A 16,926-nucleotide genomic window follows, 5' to 3' on the forward strand; every position below is an offset into this window, starting at 1 on the left:
AGGTTTTATTAAACAAAAGAAGTCATGAAAGCTGAGGGCACTCAAACTGAAAAAGGACAAGCTCTTCTGTTCCTCCAGATGTATTTGTGTGAGAACATCAACAGGTCGGTTCTGCCCGCATCCTAAGTGCCGTTCTGCTTCCCTCCAGACTCCCCATGAACATAGATGTGTACGTTTATGTTGATGTGCAAAATTCATGCATTAACAGCTCCAGCTCCTTGACCCAGCGCTGAAGAGGAGAGACGAGACAGACTACAGACAGACGCGGCGGAGTAAAGCTGCTCCAGAAGAGGCTTTCTCAACACCTTGGTTAGCTGGAGGCCACTAACCCAATTATGAACTTAAACTAGTTACACCATTAGTCTGGAACAGAGCGAGCCATAGCGCTCAGTCTGGACATAAAAGCTAAGCCTAAAAAGCAGACTAATCTCAAAACGTCTAGAAAGTAATTAGGATAAGAGTAATTCGTATCAAATGACAGCCAGCAGGCTGCGGTGCGCGTCTTATCTGGTTTTAGGCTACACAGAAAAAAATCACGATACTGTCGAAAATGAACGTGTAGGCTGAGAAATATGGGTTTATCGGCGGAGTACAGACCCCCCCTCAGCCAAAGCGTCTACAAAGCGTCCGTAAAAGTGATGTCAAGTGTAGTAAAGTATCGCAGTAAGCCGTATTAAAAGTGCTGCTGGAGTTTACCTGGATGCCCGAACTCTTCTGCCATCCGCTCTAAGTCTCCCTTCATGATCATCTCAGCTCTCTTCTGCAGTCATTTCTGACGTCTCAACTTTGAACTGCCAGCCTCCAAGAACCCATGCCAGTTTTCCGAGCACGACTGCCAGCTCTTTTTTTATTATTAATTGCGACGACTTTCTGGTTGCTCGCCCTCCTCCTCCTCCTCCTCCCTCCCTCTTCCTTCTCTCTCTCTCTTTCTCTCTCTCTCTCCACCTCTCTCTCTCTCCGCTCTCACTCCTCCTTTAAAAAAACCGTGCTTACTCCAGCATCAGTTTCCTTCGATTTCTTCCTATATATCTGTGATTTGCTTGGCTGCTGGTCGGTGTGGAACCTCTAAGAGGCGAGTGGAGATGATGATAACTCAGCCCCTGTGTGTGATGTCAAGCTACAATAAAACTAAAAGGTAAAATCGAGGGCAGGAACTTACAGTGACCTCAACTTGAACTGCACAACACGTCGCTCCGTCTTAAAGAGACAGGCGTTTTAGTGTATATCACAGGCCTGGGGTTTTACAAGGGGAACGCAGAAAAGCATGGAGAATTATCAAATAAAAAATAAAAGCCTCGTGCCGGTGAGACCTCTTCTTCTTCAGTGCCATTAAATAAATTCTGGGACAGTTCACCTGTCCGGGATAAAGCTCCCAGGGAGCCTGGAGTTTACTGCTTATTAATAAATCCTTCATTTAGCACGAGTTAGAAAAGCCTATTAAAATCATTCACTTCAGCTCAAAGCGGTGCTGTAAATCTGAGTAGGAGGACATCAGAGAATATCTTCTAAACATAAAGTCCATGAAGGAGCAAAACAAAATGCTGTGCAATTTGAGTGTGAGGTAAATTTGCATTCCTTGTATTTCAGACAAAAGCACACTGAGGTGTTAAGCTTAACTTTTAGAAATAACTTCTTTAGTCTCTGCTCCACATTAGGTTCTTCATAACCATTACTAATAATAGTAGTAGTAGTAGTAGTAATAAGAATAATAATAAACAAGGGAAAATATTTTATTAATGTCTGGCTATTGCTGTGAGCTTATTTAAAAATAAGTCCATCTGTTTTGGAAGGTTTTGTCTCTGACTCACCTGACTTTCTCTCATCTACTGGCCGAGTGAATGTCCACAGCGCTTGTGCGTTTCCAAAGGGAGACGCACTCATGAGTGCTGGGCGTATAAATTAACGTGTTTGTCTGACACATGCTGGGCTGTGAAAGCGCAGTATGAATATGAATAAGGTGAGCTTTGGTGAAATAGTTTGTCTTTCTTCACTTCTCCTGTGACACGCCATCCACTTTCCCTGCAGCAGTTTTATATTCACTTTGAGATCATCCACTGCTCGATCCTGTAGATTTGTAGTGCTGAACGCACAGTCAGTGTTCATACACTGTACTGTAATTAGGATCATTAAGAAGCTCCCTGTAACTCTAGTCTCTTCTTGCTCTGAAAGGCCTACCTGTCATCCACAGCTGGACTCATCAGGGCTGCGAATTTAATCTAATTTCATTTCACAACTTGTAGGAGGCCATGCCTTAGGATATACTGACTACGTCTGATTCATACCAAACAGCTATTACCGCACGAAAATAATTAAATAAAAATGAAAAACATCTCTAGCAGATTACTGGATATTTTTTATTTTTGTTTTTGTAGTTAAAATGATTCAATAATAATAATAATAATAATAACTTTTGTTGCAAAGCATAAGGCCTAAAAACCTAACAGTAGAATGTTTAATAACAAACAAACAATTAATTAAATAATAAGCAGTCCTTATCGTCTCCTGTGTTGATCCGCGCGAGTGTTCGTGTGTGTGTGTGTGTGTGTGTGTGTGTGTGTGTGTGTGTGTGTGTGTGTGTGTGTGTGTGTGAGAGAGAGAGAGCACCTGAACACGGCGCAGGTAATAAAACAGCCTCCCCCTCTCAAACACCCCCCCCCCTCCCCCGCCCCTCGAGCTCTACCCACCTCGGACTCATGTCTGATGTCCCGCGCGCTCTGCTCCGTTCTCTCTCCGCGCGGCTCCCCCATCCAGCTCACCTCCTCTACAGCTCTCTGCCCTAGAGCCTGTCCGCGCGCGGTCCCCCTGAACTCCAGCCCCGGGTCTCTCTCTCTCTCTCTCTCTCTCTCCTCTCTCTCTCTCTCTCGCTCTCTCTCTCTCTCTCCTCTCTCTGTCTTCACAAGCTTTTGCTCTGCGCGTGCTACAGCGCGTCTTGGTCGGTCGTGCTCGTGTTGGGACGCAGCGCGCGGCGCTACCGACCGGAGCTGTAGCTGCAGAGCGCGCGGACAGCGACACCTACCGGTGATCAAATGGCCTGTGGGGAGGAGAATAGATTCACTACCTATGCACTACAGCAAGTCCAGAAAGACATTTGTCTGTGTACATATATATATATATATATATATATATATATATATATATATATATATATATATATATATATACGCACAATACCTATTATTGTAATAATAATATAGCAGTCATATTTCTCATATGTGTAAAGCCCACTTTCAGGAATGTATATGAAAGTCTAGAACGTGGTCTTTAATGACTTTTAGAACAAAAAAATATAATATAATATATATATATATATATATATATATATATATATATATATATATATATATAAAACTGAACATATTTGCATACATGAACTTTTAACTATTATAAATAACTGATATATTAAACATAACTGGTTACTATTGCCAAATAATGAACATATCTAGTGCAGTACAACTGTTTTCAAGGTATCAGCTTTGTTGTGTCGAAACACTGAACATATTTCTACAAATAATAATATAGTAAAATCATAATGATTCCTTATAAATATCTCTTTCCAGAACTAAGAGGAACGTCCTACCCTTTGCAGATTAATATGTTTGTTTGTTTGTTTTTGTTAGTTTATTTTTCACTGTGTTCTAGATTGTGCCCTTATAAACTAAGAGCTTTTAAAAAATTTGGCAGCCAGGCTTCTGACTACTGTTCTGGCAGTTTACAAGCTTTATATCCATTGAAGTGACAGGCTCACTTCTTTGGTGGCCTGAAATAAAAGGGTGGACCACTAAGTTAACATGCTGTGGTCATCAAGACACGTTATCAGAAAGCATGTTTAATAAATTAGTAGTAGTCTTCAACAAACAAGGTAACACATTCCAACTGTCCATTGGCATTATAGACCTTGTTAATTAATGTAGTTATGTTGCCCTTATAAAATGAACCTGAGCTGTGATTTGAACCAGCTACAGATGTGGTCCTGATGGCCGGCAAGCTCAGTAGAACTGAACGCTCTTGTTTCCTGACTGAACAGAACTTGCAGTTTTCAGCATAAGCCAAACCAACACATCGGTTACACTAATATGTGTTACAAATGAAATGTGGTGTAGTTATTAGTGATGCAGATAACTGCACTTGCAGCTTCTGCAAACCCAGCCAGACGATCCAGTACAGTGGAAGTTGTCATACATTTATAGTGGAAATGTAATTTTTCCTTGGTTTTACAGTGTACAGTTCATGGTTCAGCACTGAGATAAAAGCAGTCACTGAAAGAGAGAGAGAGAGAGAGAGAGAGAGAGGCTCACCTTGGCAGACACTTCTTCCTGTCACTGCTTGCCCCTGACCTTTGAATCTCTTTAACGGCTGACTGACGTCCGTTCCAGGGCCTTTCCCTCCAAATTACCCAAGACCGAGATGCTGTTCTTTCATTAGACTGGTCAAAGTCACAGCAGTCCAGCTTAAGAGAAGGCGAGGTATTGTCTTTCACTTCCAGTTTCCCTTGATGAACTGCTGATAACCTCAGTGACACAGATAGGCAGAGCTATACAAAGGACAGATGCGAGCCCCCAAGCACCTGGCTGTTTTTCAGTTCACTTTTAAAGTCAAAAGTGTGGCGTCAGCCATACATAGGCCTACACATGACAGAAACGGAGGGTAGAGATCCAGCATCCTGAGTGTTTAGACACCTGTGCCATTCTCAAAAATGTTAGGAAACAAAATGTCAAACCAAGTGGCACTATATTAAACAGACCTTTCCAAGACTGTGATTTCCATTCTGTGCCATTACTTTTCTGTGGTATTATTCAAATATGTTCAAATGTGGTATAATTTGAGCAGTTTCTTTGTAAGTTTGCACCCATAATGTCTTTTTACACTTCAAGAAAAACAACACACATTGACATTTCCACCTCTGTGTTTTACAGTAGCCTCAGTGCAATCGGGATGGAAATCTTCTCCAGGCTTTCTTCAAACCGCGATTTTAACCTCAGTTTAATGTTGTGCTAAAAATGTTTTTCTCTGAAACAAATCATTATAATCATTTTGTTAAACATTTTGTGCAGCAACCTAGAGAATTTCATTAAAGTTTACCAGTGGTTAAATGCATAAACTGTCCAAATACATGTTGGATCACTGTACCTCAAAATAGCGGAGGAGAAAGCTATGCGGTGCTGCATCTGCTGCTTGACCCTCTCTGCGAGATGTCATTCAATATCCAAATTCACTCTAAATGGCAGTGTTTCTCCCTATTACAGAAAGAATGCGCTACATACTGGGTCAGTTATTTTTGTAGTTGTTCAAATTCTCAGTGACAGACTGTCAGTTGTTCGTAGGTCAAACATTATTAAAAGAATAGTGAATGAGTTAAAGAGAAATTCCACAGATTTAAAAAAATTCCTGCATAATTCTGTTGTTAAGACATAAACAAACTCATTCAGAGTGGTTTGATATGAAAGTCAGCATTCTAAAGAAACCTGCCAGGTCAGACTTATTTACAGTGCTAGTGATAGGAATCAGATGTCTAAAATATTTATTGCCTCTAAATGCTACAACAAAGCAAGCTATTACATGAAGTGGATATGAATACGTTGCCTGAAGCCTGGGACACAGTTTTGGCCTACAACAAATTTTAGTCCATTCATGGTGGGGAGGCACATCCAGGGCATTGTTTTGAATGACCACTATTTTACCATTCTCAACATTACATATAAAAGCCCAGAAAACATGAGAGGTTTCACTGATTTGTTTATTTATTTATTTTACAACCCCTCTCATCATTATTATAAATAATATCTGAGTCGATGCCTCTATAATGTACCATTTTAGGTCAAAACTCCAAGAGTCTAATTCACTGATTGGATTATGTAGAAATTCTGAAAACTTGGAATTCCCCTTCAACAAGTAAACCACTCCACTGGTGGTGTATGAGGCAATATAAGGCTTGTGTGTCCAAGACAAACAATTCATTTGTTCAATTTACCACTAAAAGTTAAGTTTTGTAATTGAACTTATTTGCTTTATTAATTGCTTTTGCTCAGTTAGAAAGAATACTGAAACCGGAGTAAACAAAACTTTCTTAAAGTCTCTGCAATTACTTCAATGACCATAACTCTTCCTCAGACTAAACCGAAGGAGGAGGGCACAGTCTGGGACAAACATTTTCAGTTCATATTTGTAGGACTTTTCAGAGAGTGACAGCAGAAGTCAGCCTGTCGTTATTGTGAGAAAATCTTTTTCATGAACAATCTTTATTGTTTTTTAACCACAGTGATGGAAGTACCACTTCAACAATCCAATACAGGAACGCATTAACACGCTAGCATATAAACTGGCGGAATAAAAGGTGATTGTTTAACCAGTGTGTAGATTTAGTGTAGATGTACTTTTCTTATTTCTTTTTTCAGCTGAGCCACATCCCCAGCCGAGCTTTATTGCACTAATCAATCACCCTCTCGAGGCCTCCGCTGGACTTTAATTCTGACTTGTCAAAACACTGTTTAATGTAATCTGGGTTAAGGCAGATGCGAGGCGTTGAACTCTTAATGAACTGACAACAGTTAGGCACTTCCAAATTGATGGTGTAAGCCATGATTCGATTACGTGTATGAAAATTATGCTGGAACACAAGTCTGAGAGCACAGAGCGACTTCCCTGTGGCCTGCTGCTGGGAAGCAGCTGGAGTTCAGGCAGGTTGTGCACAGTTACAGGCACTTAACAGTCAGCCCTCACCTCCTAAATAACACACCTTCCCTTGTTTATTTGTATGGGCCTGTGTGTATGTTGTGAGTCTATAAAAGTGAGAGAGAAAGTGAATGAGAGACAGAAGGGGGGGGGGGGTTGCACAAATATTTGCTGTGCTGTTTGCTGCATGTGCACTGCATCAAACTGTAATGAAGCATGATTGTGCTGTAAGCATGTTTTCTGCTGTATTCTCACAGTTGAGCAGGTCACTGGGCTCGTAGGTCCACAGCATTTAGTTTCAATATACACTGGCAGTGACTAATAACATTCCAATCAAGTTATCCTTGCTCCATTAGAGCCTGGCAAAGAGCCTCAAGTCATGGCAGAGAAGCTTGGGAGCAGCAAAGCAAAGGGTGATCTGGACGCTCCCTGCCTACCCCCACCCACCCCCAGGGTTGCCAGTATGCAAGAAATGATTAGCCTTATCTCATGACTCAAGGCCTTCAAGAATTATACAGATTTTTTAAGCTTCATAGTCATAGTACTATAAATTACTTGATTACTTAAATGGGCTTTCCAGCCTAAAACTAGCATTTAGTATGTTCTTGGTTGTGTTATGTAGTATTCTGTAGAGCAGTCTTGCATCCCTAATTGCTTTGACAGAATTCACAGAATTGGGCACTTAAAACCTGACTGATAACCACAGACCAAGAAGCTAATAAATCCATCTGTGGCACTTGCTAGCATTTGTGATATAACATGAAACCCAATAGGTCATCAGACTATTTTAAATAATGCAGCAAGGTAGCAGAAAAAAATTCAAACAGCAAAGTATGTCTATTTCAAAATTTCCTTTCTTCCCTTGAAATTTCTTTAAACTTCTACCTTGAAGATACATCATCAGAATGGTTATTTTCTTTAAACCAGGAAATCTTGCTTAAGGGACAGCTGCAGCACCATTATAAGAGGCAAGTAATCATGTTTACAATGTAGTATTCAGAATATTTTTAATCTGGTAACTGGTTATAAATTGCCCAGAAACCTTTCAACTTTTTTCTTTCCTCGAAAACCACAAGCAGTTGTCGGTCATCATGGCACAGCTATTATGCAGTTTATAAAAATGCTATTATGCCGTTTATAAAAATGCAACCATTAACCCCTAAATAGCCAGGGCCCTCTAACAAGTCATACACTTTTAAATTTTAAGAAATTTAAAGAAATTTCAATTTATGAAATGGTTGGGACAGTAGGTAAAATGCTAATAAAAACAGAAAGCCGCGATTTGCAATTCCTAAATCTACTTTGACCTGTACTGGAACGTAAACAGTACAAAACAATTCATGTAATGTTTAACCTTTTCAAATTTGTTGTTATTTTTGTGAACACATTCTGAAACTGATGCCTGCAAAATGTTATGAATAAACTGGGAAAAATTGGTGAGGCAATCATGCTTGGATATAGAAGGAGAGTCCAGGAAAGCAAGAGATCATATGTATTTCACCCACAGTGCATAATAATATTACAGTGTGTAATAACATCAAAAGATTAGGAAAAGTGAAGAGATTTTTGTGCATAAAAGGCGTGGCCAAAAAATCACAATTGAAAGCTCATGACCTTTGACCCCTCAGAAAGCACAGCATTAAAAACTGGCATGTGCCCACATGGATTACATTGACGAACCATTGTCAATAAACACTTTTTGTTGCTGTATCCACAAATGCAAGCTAATATTGTACTATACACAGGCCAACAATACGTCAACAATACACAGAAATGCCACTGACTTCTCTGGGCTGAAGCTCATCTAAAATGGACTAATGCACAGAGGAAACATGCATTGTGTGCTGACAAGTCAACCTTTCAGATTGTTCATGAAAATAATGGGTGTTGTGTTTTCCAGGCCAAAGAAGTAAAGGGCCATCTGGATTGTTACCAATGTAAAGTTCAAAAGCCAGTGTCTGTCATGGTATTGTGGGTAATTTGCACATCTCTGAAAGCACCATTAATACTGAACACATTTTGGAGCAATATATGTTGCCTTCTAAACAACATCTTTTTCAGTGACATCCATTCTTATTTCAATAATACAACAGCAAGACACTTTCTGCATGTGTTACAATGGTATGGCTGCTTAAGCCGAGAGTACAGATGCTAGATTGGCCTGCCTGCAGTCTAGAACTGTCTCCCATTGAAAAGATGTGCAAAATACAACAATGAAGGACCTGTGCACTTTCAAAGCTAGTTCTCTTGATGTCTTCAGTTCTCAAACATTCATTAATTGTTGTGTAAAGGAAAGGTGATGGAACACAGTGGTACACATCCTTGTGTCCCAACTTTATGCAGGCATCAAATTTTGAATGGAAGTATATGTACATAAAACTATTAAGATAATATCATAAAATATCAAATATTGTGTTTTGTACTATTTTCAAACTTAATGCAGGTCAAACAGAATATCTGATCACTAATCACTGTTTCTACCAACACTGCACAAACTATCCCAACTTTTTTGAAATTGGGTTTGCATAATTTAAAGACAACCAGCTTGCTTTTTTCCAAAGTAGTTACTGAATAAGAAGCCTTAGGATGGAGTTAGGCCTGGGATTCTGAGAGGTTAAAAACAATAATCCTCAAAAATATAATCTCATTACACATTACATTTTTAAGGTGTCCTACTCCGATTACAAGTTCATTGTTGGTTTAATCAGATTATGTCATCCAAATGAAAAATAGCACTTTACTTTCCAACACTGTTTATTACTAGAGTACTGTAGCTCTTAAACAAGATGATAAGAAGGTGTCATTGGAGCACCAGACCAACAGCCAGGTTGACAGTGGCAGTAACCCTCACTACACCTTGTCCTGTCCAAAAAAATGTCCTAGATTGCTGTCCAACGGACTTGGCAACCCTACGACACCTCCAGGCCCAGAGTATAATCTTCATGGCAGTGTGATGAGCACTCTCTCTTTCCTTGTGGTCAGCACCGTTGAGATCCCCACATAAGCACCGTCCTGTCGCTGCCTGCCAGACACACCCCCGAGAACCAACATCTCACCAGAAATTGAGCGGTAGGCCCAACATTTACACACACCCTATCCTAAGTCACTGTAATGAGATGCTGTGAGACAGCTTTAGTGCATGGGCACGCACAGGGAGATCATTTGCATCGCCCCAGCCTTTTGTGCGCGAACGTTGGCCAACGCCCACCTTCGTCCCCCACTGGCAGCCCCCGCCATCCACCGGAGATGAAAGCCTAAATTGAGAGGCTGCCGTGATTGATAGCAATGATGTGAATGCGGGCTTTAACCGGGCACGCCAGGATCAGTGGGGAAAGGCATGTGCGCCACTCGCCAGCCAACCGCTTCTCTGCACAGCCCAGCAGTGTGACTCTCTCAAAATTCCTTCTCTATCTATTGTTACCAGATGTCACTTTGAAATGAGGCCTTTAAGTCTCAGGGTGTCAGTGGGGCTTGTTTAAAGAGCCCATATTCTACATTTTTCCTGCATTTTCTCCTCTCAAGTTCACTTTGAGTATATACTGTATGTGGCTAAAGTAGCAGAAATTCTATTTTTTTATAATTTAACAGATTATTTTTGTATCTGTGGCTTTAACTAGATGACCTCTGATCGGCCGGCCTGTATTGAGCCTCATTCAGAAAGCAGTCCAGAATGAAATGTACACAGTTAAACTGTTCCAATTAAAATCTGCAAGGATGTCAAAAATATAAACGTTGCCCACTTCTTTTGGATGTCTGGACTCTTTGGAAGGCTACACTGATAAAATTGCACTTTAATGAGAATGGGTAGGCATATGTAAATGTGTTCATGGTTGTGAATGGGCTGTTTTTGCACGGTATATTCTCAACAAAATTTACATAGTATACTGAACTATTATTGCAAATAAAACAGGCCTGATACAGAGCTGGTGAAGTATGGCGGTGGTGCTGATGGATGCTGGCTCTCTGGATGTACGCAGAACAGCCAGATGGGCATCTGCACGGCACATGGCCATCCATGCTCTCTAATGCCTGTTGCCTGCTCTCTCCTCATTAGCCCAACACTCACCAGTCGCTTGCACACACCCTCTCCCCAACACACACACACACACACACACACACAAGACGGAAGAGCAGGCTTTTGTTTTCAGTGTCCTATGCACAGCCCTCATCTTACCTCCTCCTTTTCTCTCCTCTCCAGTCCACCAACTAAATCTCTTTTCCGGCTTGATTCTCGCTGAAAACCATATGGCGCGTGACATCATGGGGGCAGGAAGCAGAAAGACAGAGTGAGGGAAAGCAACTGAAGCAAAGGGAGGAGAGAGAGAGACTGCATTGCCAGGTCCCTGTACAGTGATGTCAGCAGACAAGCATGTTGGGAGGCCCTTTGGGGGTGAGGGGAGCAGGTTGGAAGTGCTTTAGGTTTTTCAGATTTCACTCCCACCTGGATAATCAGAAAGTGTATGTGGAGGGCGGGGGGCCATGGCCCACAGAGAAAGTGTGTGTATGTGTGTACTCTGCACGAACTTCTTACTTTCCATCAGGGAAGTGTCCCTGTGCTAGAACGGCAAACAACTGTCCTCCCTCACTGTCGCATACAGCCAAACTTCCAGCTGATTCATTTAATAATGTTGCATGCTAAACTCTCGCATACAAGCTGGCAGACAGATGGTACAGTCAATCAGATGTTTGGAGTCATTGCACATTACACAAAGTAAAAATAAAATGACTAACATCTCACTGTTTACTTTTGAAGAGCATCACTGTGTTTAAAATAGTCACAACCACTATTCCCTATATTTGGAGAAGCAGCTGTAAATAGAACACAGAAATCATAATAAACGATTTGGTACACTAACAAAGTTTGCTCAGCACTCTTCACCAGTAGACATGTTCTGTAGCATGCGGCAAAGTGTATTATGGGTATTTTGTGTCTGCTCAGGTATACTGGCTGTGACTGAAATGGATCCCTACCCGGTCATTAGTATTAACCTACATAGGGGAAGACTAATACTTTAAAATTCACCCATCAATAAAGGAATTCAAAAGGAATTCTGACCATCCATGTGCATGTGCATAACAAAAGTTCCTTGAAGAAGGCTGAACCTGGCTTCCTTTTCAAAGCCATAGACATGAGTGTACTGTACAGAGTAGGAGGACTGGAAAAAGTATTAAACTTGACAAGGCTACACATTTAACTCGTCCATGTTTGCAGTAACCTACAGTCACTAGTCAGTATTTTTGCTATATGGTTAGTGGCAGGCAGTACACACATTCGTTTTTAACTGTAGCTGTAGTTTTTTTCACAGTTCAACTGAGTCAAAAGAGTGAGAAGTTTCATTTTTAGTTTTAAGTTTTCATTTTTGATACATACTTTAGGCCACATTCAGTAGTCTAGCAGGGCCAGACGTGATCTCATTACAAGAAGGTCAGGGGACAACCATAAGAAATTTTGGGCTAAATGTGGGTGGGAACATACGCTTATTATGGTGGTAGCAAACTGAGTGTGAAATTTCTAAACAAGTCCCTCTTCTCTTGAAGCTGAAGCTCAAACAAGCCTACCAGACAAGATTTTGATTTTCAAAACAGGACACTGGGGGCAGGAGTAGGGTTTCAGCCCTAGAAAAAATTCCTGGACCCTGATCAGTGATTGACTTTTTACTAAATTTAGCAAACAGATAACTATGCTCACAATGCAGTCTAGGTAGAGCTCAGCTATAGAACCTAATCTTCTGAGTTAGCCTTGAAATCCTTGTTATTACCTAAATGTCACCAGCAGCACACTTTTCTCAAACAACTGTCCCTACATTAAGAGTAATCTGAACTGATCAAATGCTTCTTGCTGGATAACAAGAAGCAGTTGAAACTTCATAAGAAATACTAACATATGATGAAGCTGGAATTATTTTTTCTTGACAGGCAACCAAAAACCTGGACAATCCAGGGAAATTCTGGACTGGTAGCAACCCTAGGAAGGAGGCACCACAGGGCAGTGTAGAAGGGAAATGTCAACATGAAAGCAAAACCAAATCCCAGACATTTTAGGCAACTTAGAAATCCTGGCCAGAAGAGTTTTTAAAATCTCAAAAAGTGAAACTGTCCTGGAGAAAGAGGACATAGATACATGTACGCATTACATGCAATAAAAATAAACATTTTCCCTTGCAGGGGGAAACGGTTGTATTCCGATTGTATTCCAGATGTTAAATCAGATACTTTGGTGTAGGTTTTAGAGGGGTTGTACCCTTGTTTATGATCATGTCTGGCCGCTCAAGACTATGCATTCAGCTGATGTAGCAATGTACGGTGTTCACTAGAAATTGAGTACGTTGTGGCATAGTGTAGTGCCCTCAAACTCAGCCTGGAATTCCATTTCATGATTTGGACTAAACCTAAGCGTGTACATTACAGTGTCCTAAAATGGAATAGAAATCCATTTCGGTCACAGTTTGTACTCTATCTATTGCAGTGCTTTGTGGGATTGTAAAAGTGTGCTGGATTCTCCACCACATTTTCAGAAACTACTTCCAAAATAGTGCACTACACAGTGAATAGGACATTTTTTTGGACGTGGCTCTTGTTTTGAAACATTCAGAACGCTGTTGATGAAAGCCATTAAACCGCATGCACATCACTATAACGTATAGGTTGGACTTGATGCTTGTTGAGCTGTTTTGATAAGTGCAGCGCAGTAATGTGTGGAGACCTTGAATGGAAGGGCAGAGCTGACATCTGGGATATACATTAAAGAGGCACGATGTGAACAACTATTTTCACCGAGTTGCCTTAATGAGACAAAAGTGCACATTCTACATCTGTTTGTATTGAACCGTGAGATTTTCCATGTTTATACGCTATGATAGACAGAATCTTGGACACTCTGCTCCTCCTCCTCAGTGGACCTCAGGTCTGTTTCCGCTGCCCTCTCCCTCTCTCTCTCTTTCTCTCTCTCTCTCTTTCTCCCTCTCTCCCCACTCTGTCTCGCTCCATCTCAGATCCGTCCAAGTGCTCGGCTCTGTTTGTCCGTATCTCTCTCGTCCTCTTAGTCTCTCTCTTGCTGACAAAGTCGCAATCTGTGCACCAGGCTTTTTCGTCTGTCAGCCTCCCTCCCTCCCTCATTCGCTCGCTGGGTGAACTCTTCAGCTTTGTTGGGAGGTCCTGGTCTCCATACCACCACCCCCGTCCCCGCCAGCTCTCTATCAGCACACACACACACACAGACGCACACACTACCCCTCTCCTCTCCCTCTGATTAATGGCAGAGCTGGGGAGTGTGCCAGGCCAGTTCCCTTGCTTAGTGAAGTGAGGGGAGAGGAAAGGAAGGGGAAGGCAAAGGCAGGGCTGCTGCTGCAGCTGTGGTTTTGGAGCCTGTCTCTGAGCCCTTGCTTTGCCCCCTCTCTCTCTCTCCATCTCCTCTCTGGCTCCTCCGGGGACACACGCCTTGGCCAGGCCCCAGGAAACCAGCGAGTCAGGACCAGGCTAATGGAGGAAAAGAAAGGGGTTAGACAAGAAAGAGAGAGGCTCGAAGAGATAGCTGCATAACAAAGGCGACTGAACTGGCAGAAGGGCGATCATTTGATTAATGAATCCTTTTTTTTTTTTTTTTTTTTTTTTTTTTTTTAAATATTGTATGCCAGTGCTTCCCAATCCTGCTATGCAGCACATTTTAGTATGTCTCACTCCAGCTTTAACACACTCACTTTACTACATACTAGAGCTTTCTAATTAGTTCATAATAGCAACGCACTGATCTGGTATACTGGATTTGTCCTGGGACACATAGTAACAGATCAGATATCGGTCAGACAGACAGACAGAGCGACAGAATCACCAATACTTTGGGCCTACTGTTGGGAGATTGTGAGATTGTTCAATCCTTGCTAATGCAGCAGCCATCCAAAGCTGGGCATCCAAGCAAGCATAATCATGTGTGAGGCGATGCTAGTCAACCTGGGCCCTGTTAGCCAAGGTAAAAGAATTGGCAGTTAGCGTTCTCCTCCAAGCACGTTGTGGCACTGCAATAAGAGGTGGGGGTTAGCTTTACATGTCTGGCTGGAATCATTTGCTTGTCCAGGTAGGTAGCATTATGTGATTGGGGAACACCTGGCCAACAGTTGGAAATTGCCATTGAGAAAAGACCTGGCACAATCACAGTTCAATTTCAACATAGTCTCCTCTATAGCATGTTAACTTAGCCTGTATATTTGTGTGTATGTACTTTGCTATGATGAAACAAGTGCCTCAAAAGAGTTAAAAGAGCACTGATATTGGAATATCAGATCAGTACCGGCCAGAGTTTAGACTTTCAGACACTGGAATCAACACGAGGACAGTAAAAACTGGTGTATGCTTAGATCATTAGTTAGTTATAGGTGAGAAAAGCATATAAATATAGTAACTGTTGTAACAAAACCTTGCACCTCTGAAAAAGAAACTTCATATCAGAAGGACGAAGTGTATATTAATGCAACAAGATTTTGCTCCAAGTAATTCTGAACATTTCTATTGGTCCGTTCACTGTAACATGTTCCCTCCGTGTAAATGGAAGATGGCTTTTTTGAATGGTGGGGAGAAAAAAAATGGCAGCAAAGGTTTGAAAGCATCAGTTTTAGGAGCCTTGGGTAATGAGGCAGTTATTAGTAAATAGGGTCGAGGGGGTGTTCATCTCAAGCTCCATTCAAAGTTACTTATAGGCTCTATTTGAATGCCTGGGGTTGGGAAGAATCAACTCATGAGGTCAGGGTAAAGCCACATGGATTACAAGGTTCTTCCTCTGGCTCTTTTACAGTACACTTAAAATTGCATTAGCTAGTGAATGAGCTATAGAGGTGTTGCAGCAGTGGATTTGAGGGGCTCTGCATAAGCTATGCAAGAGGATTTTAGCATTCCATGCTGTCTTCTTTTGATTGTTCCATCTCTCTTGCTTGCTCTCTCTCTGTGTTTTATAGGCTATATGCTGCGGTGTGCTGACCTCGCTCTCAACCCGGTGCCACCCAGCCGGTGCGGGACTGAGGCGCAGTGGGCCCCTGCCAAAACCCCACAGCGCCACATCTGCTATCCATAAACGCCAGCCACTCTCGATCTCCATCTCCCTCGCCCACACTGTCGAGGCCTGCTCTCACTCTCCCCTCCCCACCATCACCACCACTCCATCACCCCCTGCCTCCTCCACTTTGACTGTTTTGCTTATTCCTGCTTTGCCAATCTGTGCAGGACGAGTGCTGTTTCTTCTTGCTCTTGGTCCTTTGTTTTCCATCCAGCCTTAAGCAGGCAGCAGTTCTTCTCTTATCTCTTCTCTGCAACCCCATGCTCCATCTCTTCTCTCTCTCCCTCTCTGTCTCTTTCCCACCCCCTCCTTATCCCCTTCCAACGGAAAAATTTCTCACCCATTATATCTTCAGTGGAAGCCAGCTGAGTGTGGTGGCAGTGAACTAGGAACCGCAGGACATTCCTGTTCCAAAGCGGCCCACAGCCACCAGCGTTAACTCCTTCTGGCCCCGATTTGGCCCCGTTCAGCCACTGTATGGATGAGGCATCCCATACGTCTCTTCAGCTTGCCTCACTTTCACTCAACACACGCAAAATCCTGAACATTTCCCTCCAAAACTGGCAGAGATGCTTTTTGGGTGAGTGGTGCGGCCCTGGAGGAAAAGCTCCCCGTTCACATTCCATGCGTGTGTTGCTTAAAGTTAAGGACAATCTCCAGCGTGGGAGGATTAGATTTCCTCTCTAGATCATGAACATTTGGCTGGGTGCACCACACCCGTTCAACTTTTTTCTTTTTTTTTTTTTTTTTTTAAAAGATGTGTTTAACACATCCCGGCTCAATGCCCCAAGTGCACTAGGGCTAAAAAATGAACAAGAAAATAAATTGAGTGCCTCGACTTAACCGTCCAGAGCTCCAAGCGCACCCCCAGGCAATAAAGAAGTATTACCCTTGTGCGATTGTTTTATCATTATTTTGACTTTTTTCCACCGTAATCAAATTCAGTGTGCAAAAAAATGCACATATTGAACTTTTGATCCCCTCTTTTCTTGGATCGCGCTTGCCTTTCCAAGCCCAAGTCTTCACCTTCTCTTTTCCCAGACATATTGGCATGCGTCTGTGGTGTGGGTCCCAGCAGAACCCCAGGATGAATCATGTAGCTGCAAGCATGCAAGAGCACTGTTTTATGATAAATATTACAAACCATAAATCATTGTTTCTCAGAAGAGTGAAAAAGCACAGGATTGGTGGGGGGAAAGGGGGAGAGAAAGAGT

At 42.1% G+C, this 16,926-nt stretch overlaps 1 protein-coding gene and 1 long non-coding RNA gene across 4 annotated transcripts in view; one reads left to right on the forward strand and one right to left on the reverse strand.

Annotated features, from left to right (window-relative positions):
* The window catches only part of hic1 (hypermethylated in cancer 1), a 19,143-nt gene extending 14,775 nt beyond the window's left edge, over window positions 1–4,368 (reverse strand). The window contains exons 1-2 of one of the 3 annotated variants that reach the window (XM_017694911.2): window positions 4,296–4,368; window positions 2,685–3,031 (exon numbers count right to left, since the gene is read on the reverse strand). Coding sequence is in view for 1 of the 3 variants with exons in the window: in XM_017694910.2 (XP_017550399.1) it covers window positions 697–748 (52 nt within the window). In the remaining 2 variants the exon portion in view is untranslated. Of the gene's footprint in view, window positions 1–696; window positions 918–2,684; window positions 3,032–4,295 lie in introns of those variants that run through there. The other 2 variants (XM_037546661.1, XM_017694910.2) reach the window with 2 other exon arrangements.
* On the forward strand, window positions 922–16,608 carry LOC108425884. The gene is made up of 3 exons (XR_001857736.2): window positions 922–1,135; window positions 9,553–9,738; window positions 15,615–16,608. It is a non-coding gene; the product is annotated as an uncharacterized LOC108425884 (long non-coding RNA).
* Window positions 16,609–16,926: the final 318 nt, after the last annotated feature.

Source organism: Pygocentrus nattereri, chromosome 17 (genome assembly GCF_015220715.1).
Source record: "Pygocentrus nattereri isolate fPygNat1 chromosome 17, fPygNat1.pri, whole genome shotgun sequence".
In the NCBI taxonomy this organism is placed as follows: Eukaryota; Metazoa; Chordata; class Actinopteri; order Characiformes; family Serrasalmidae; genus Pygocentrus; species Pygocentrus nattereri.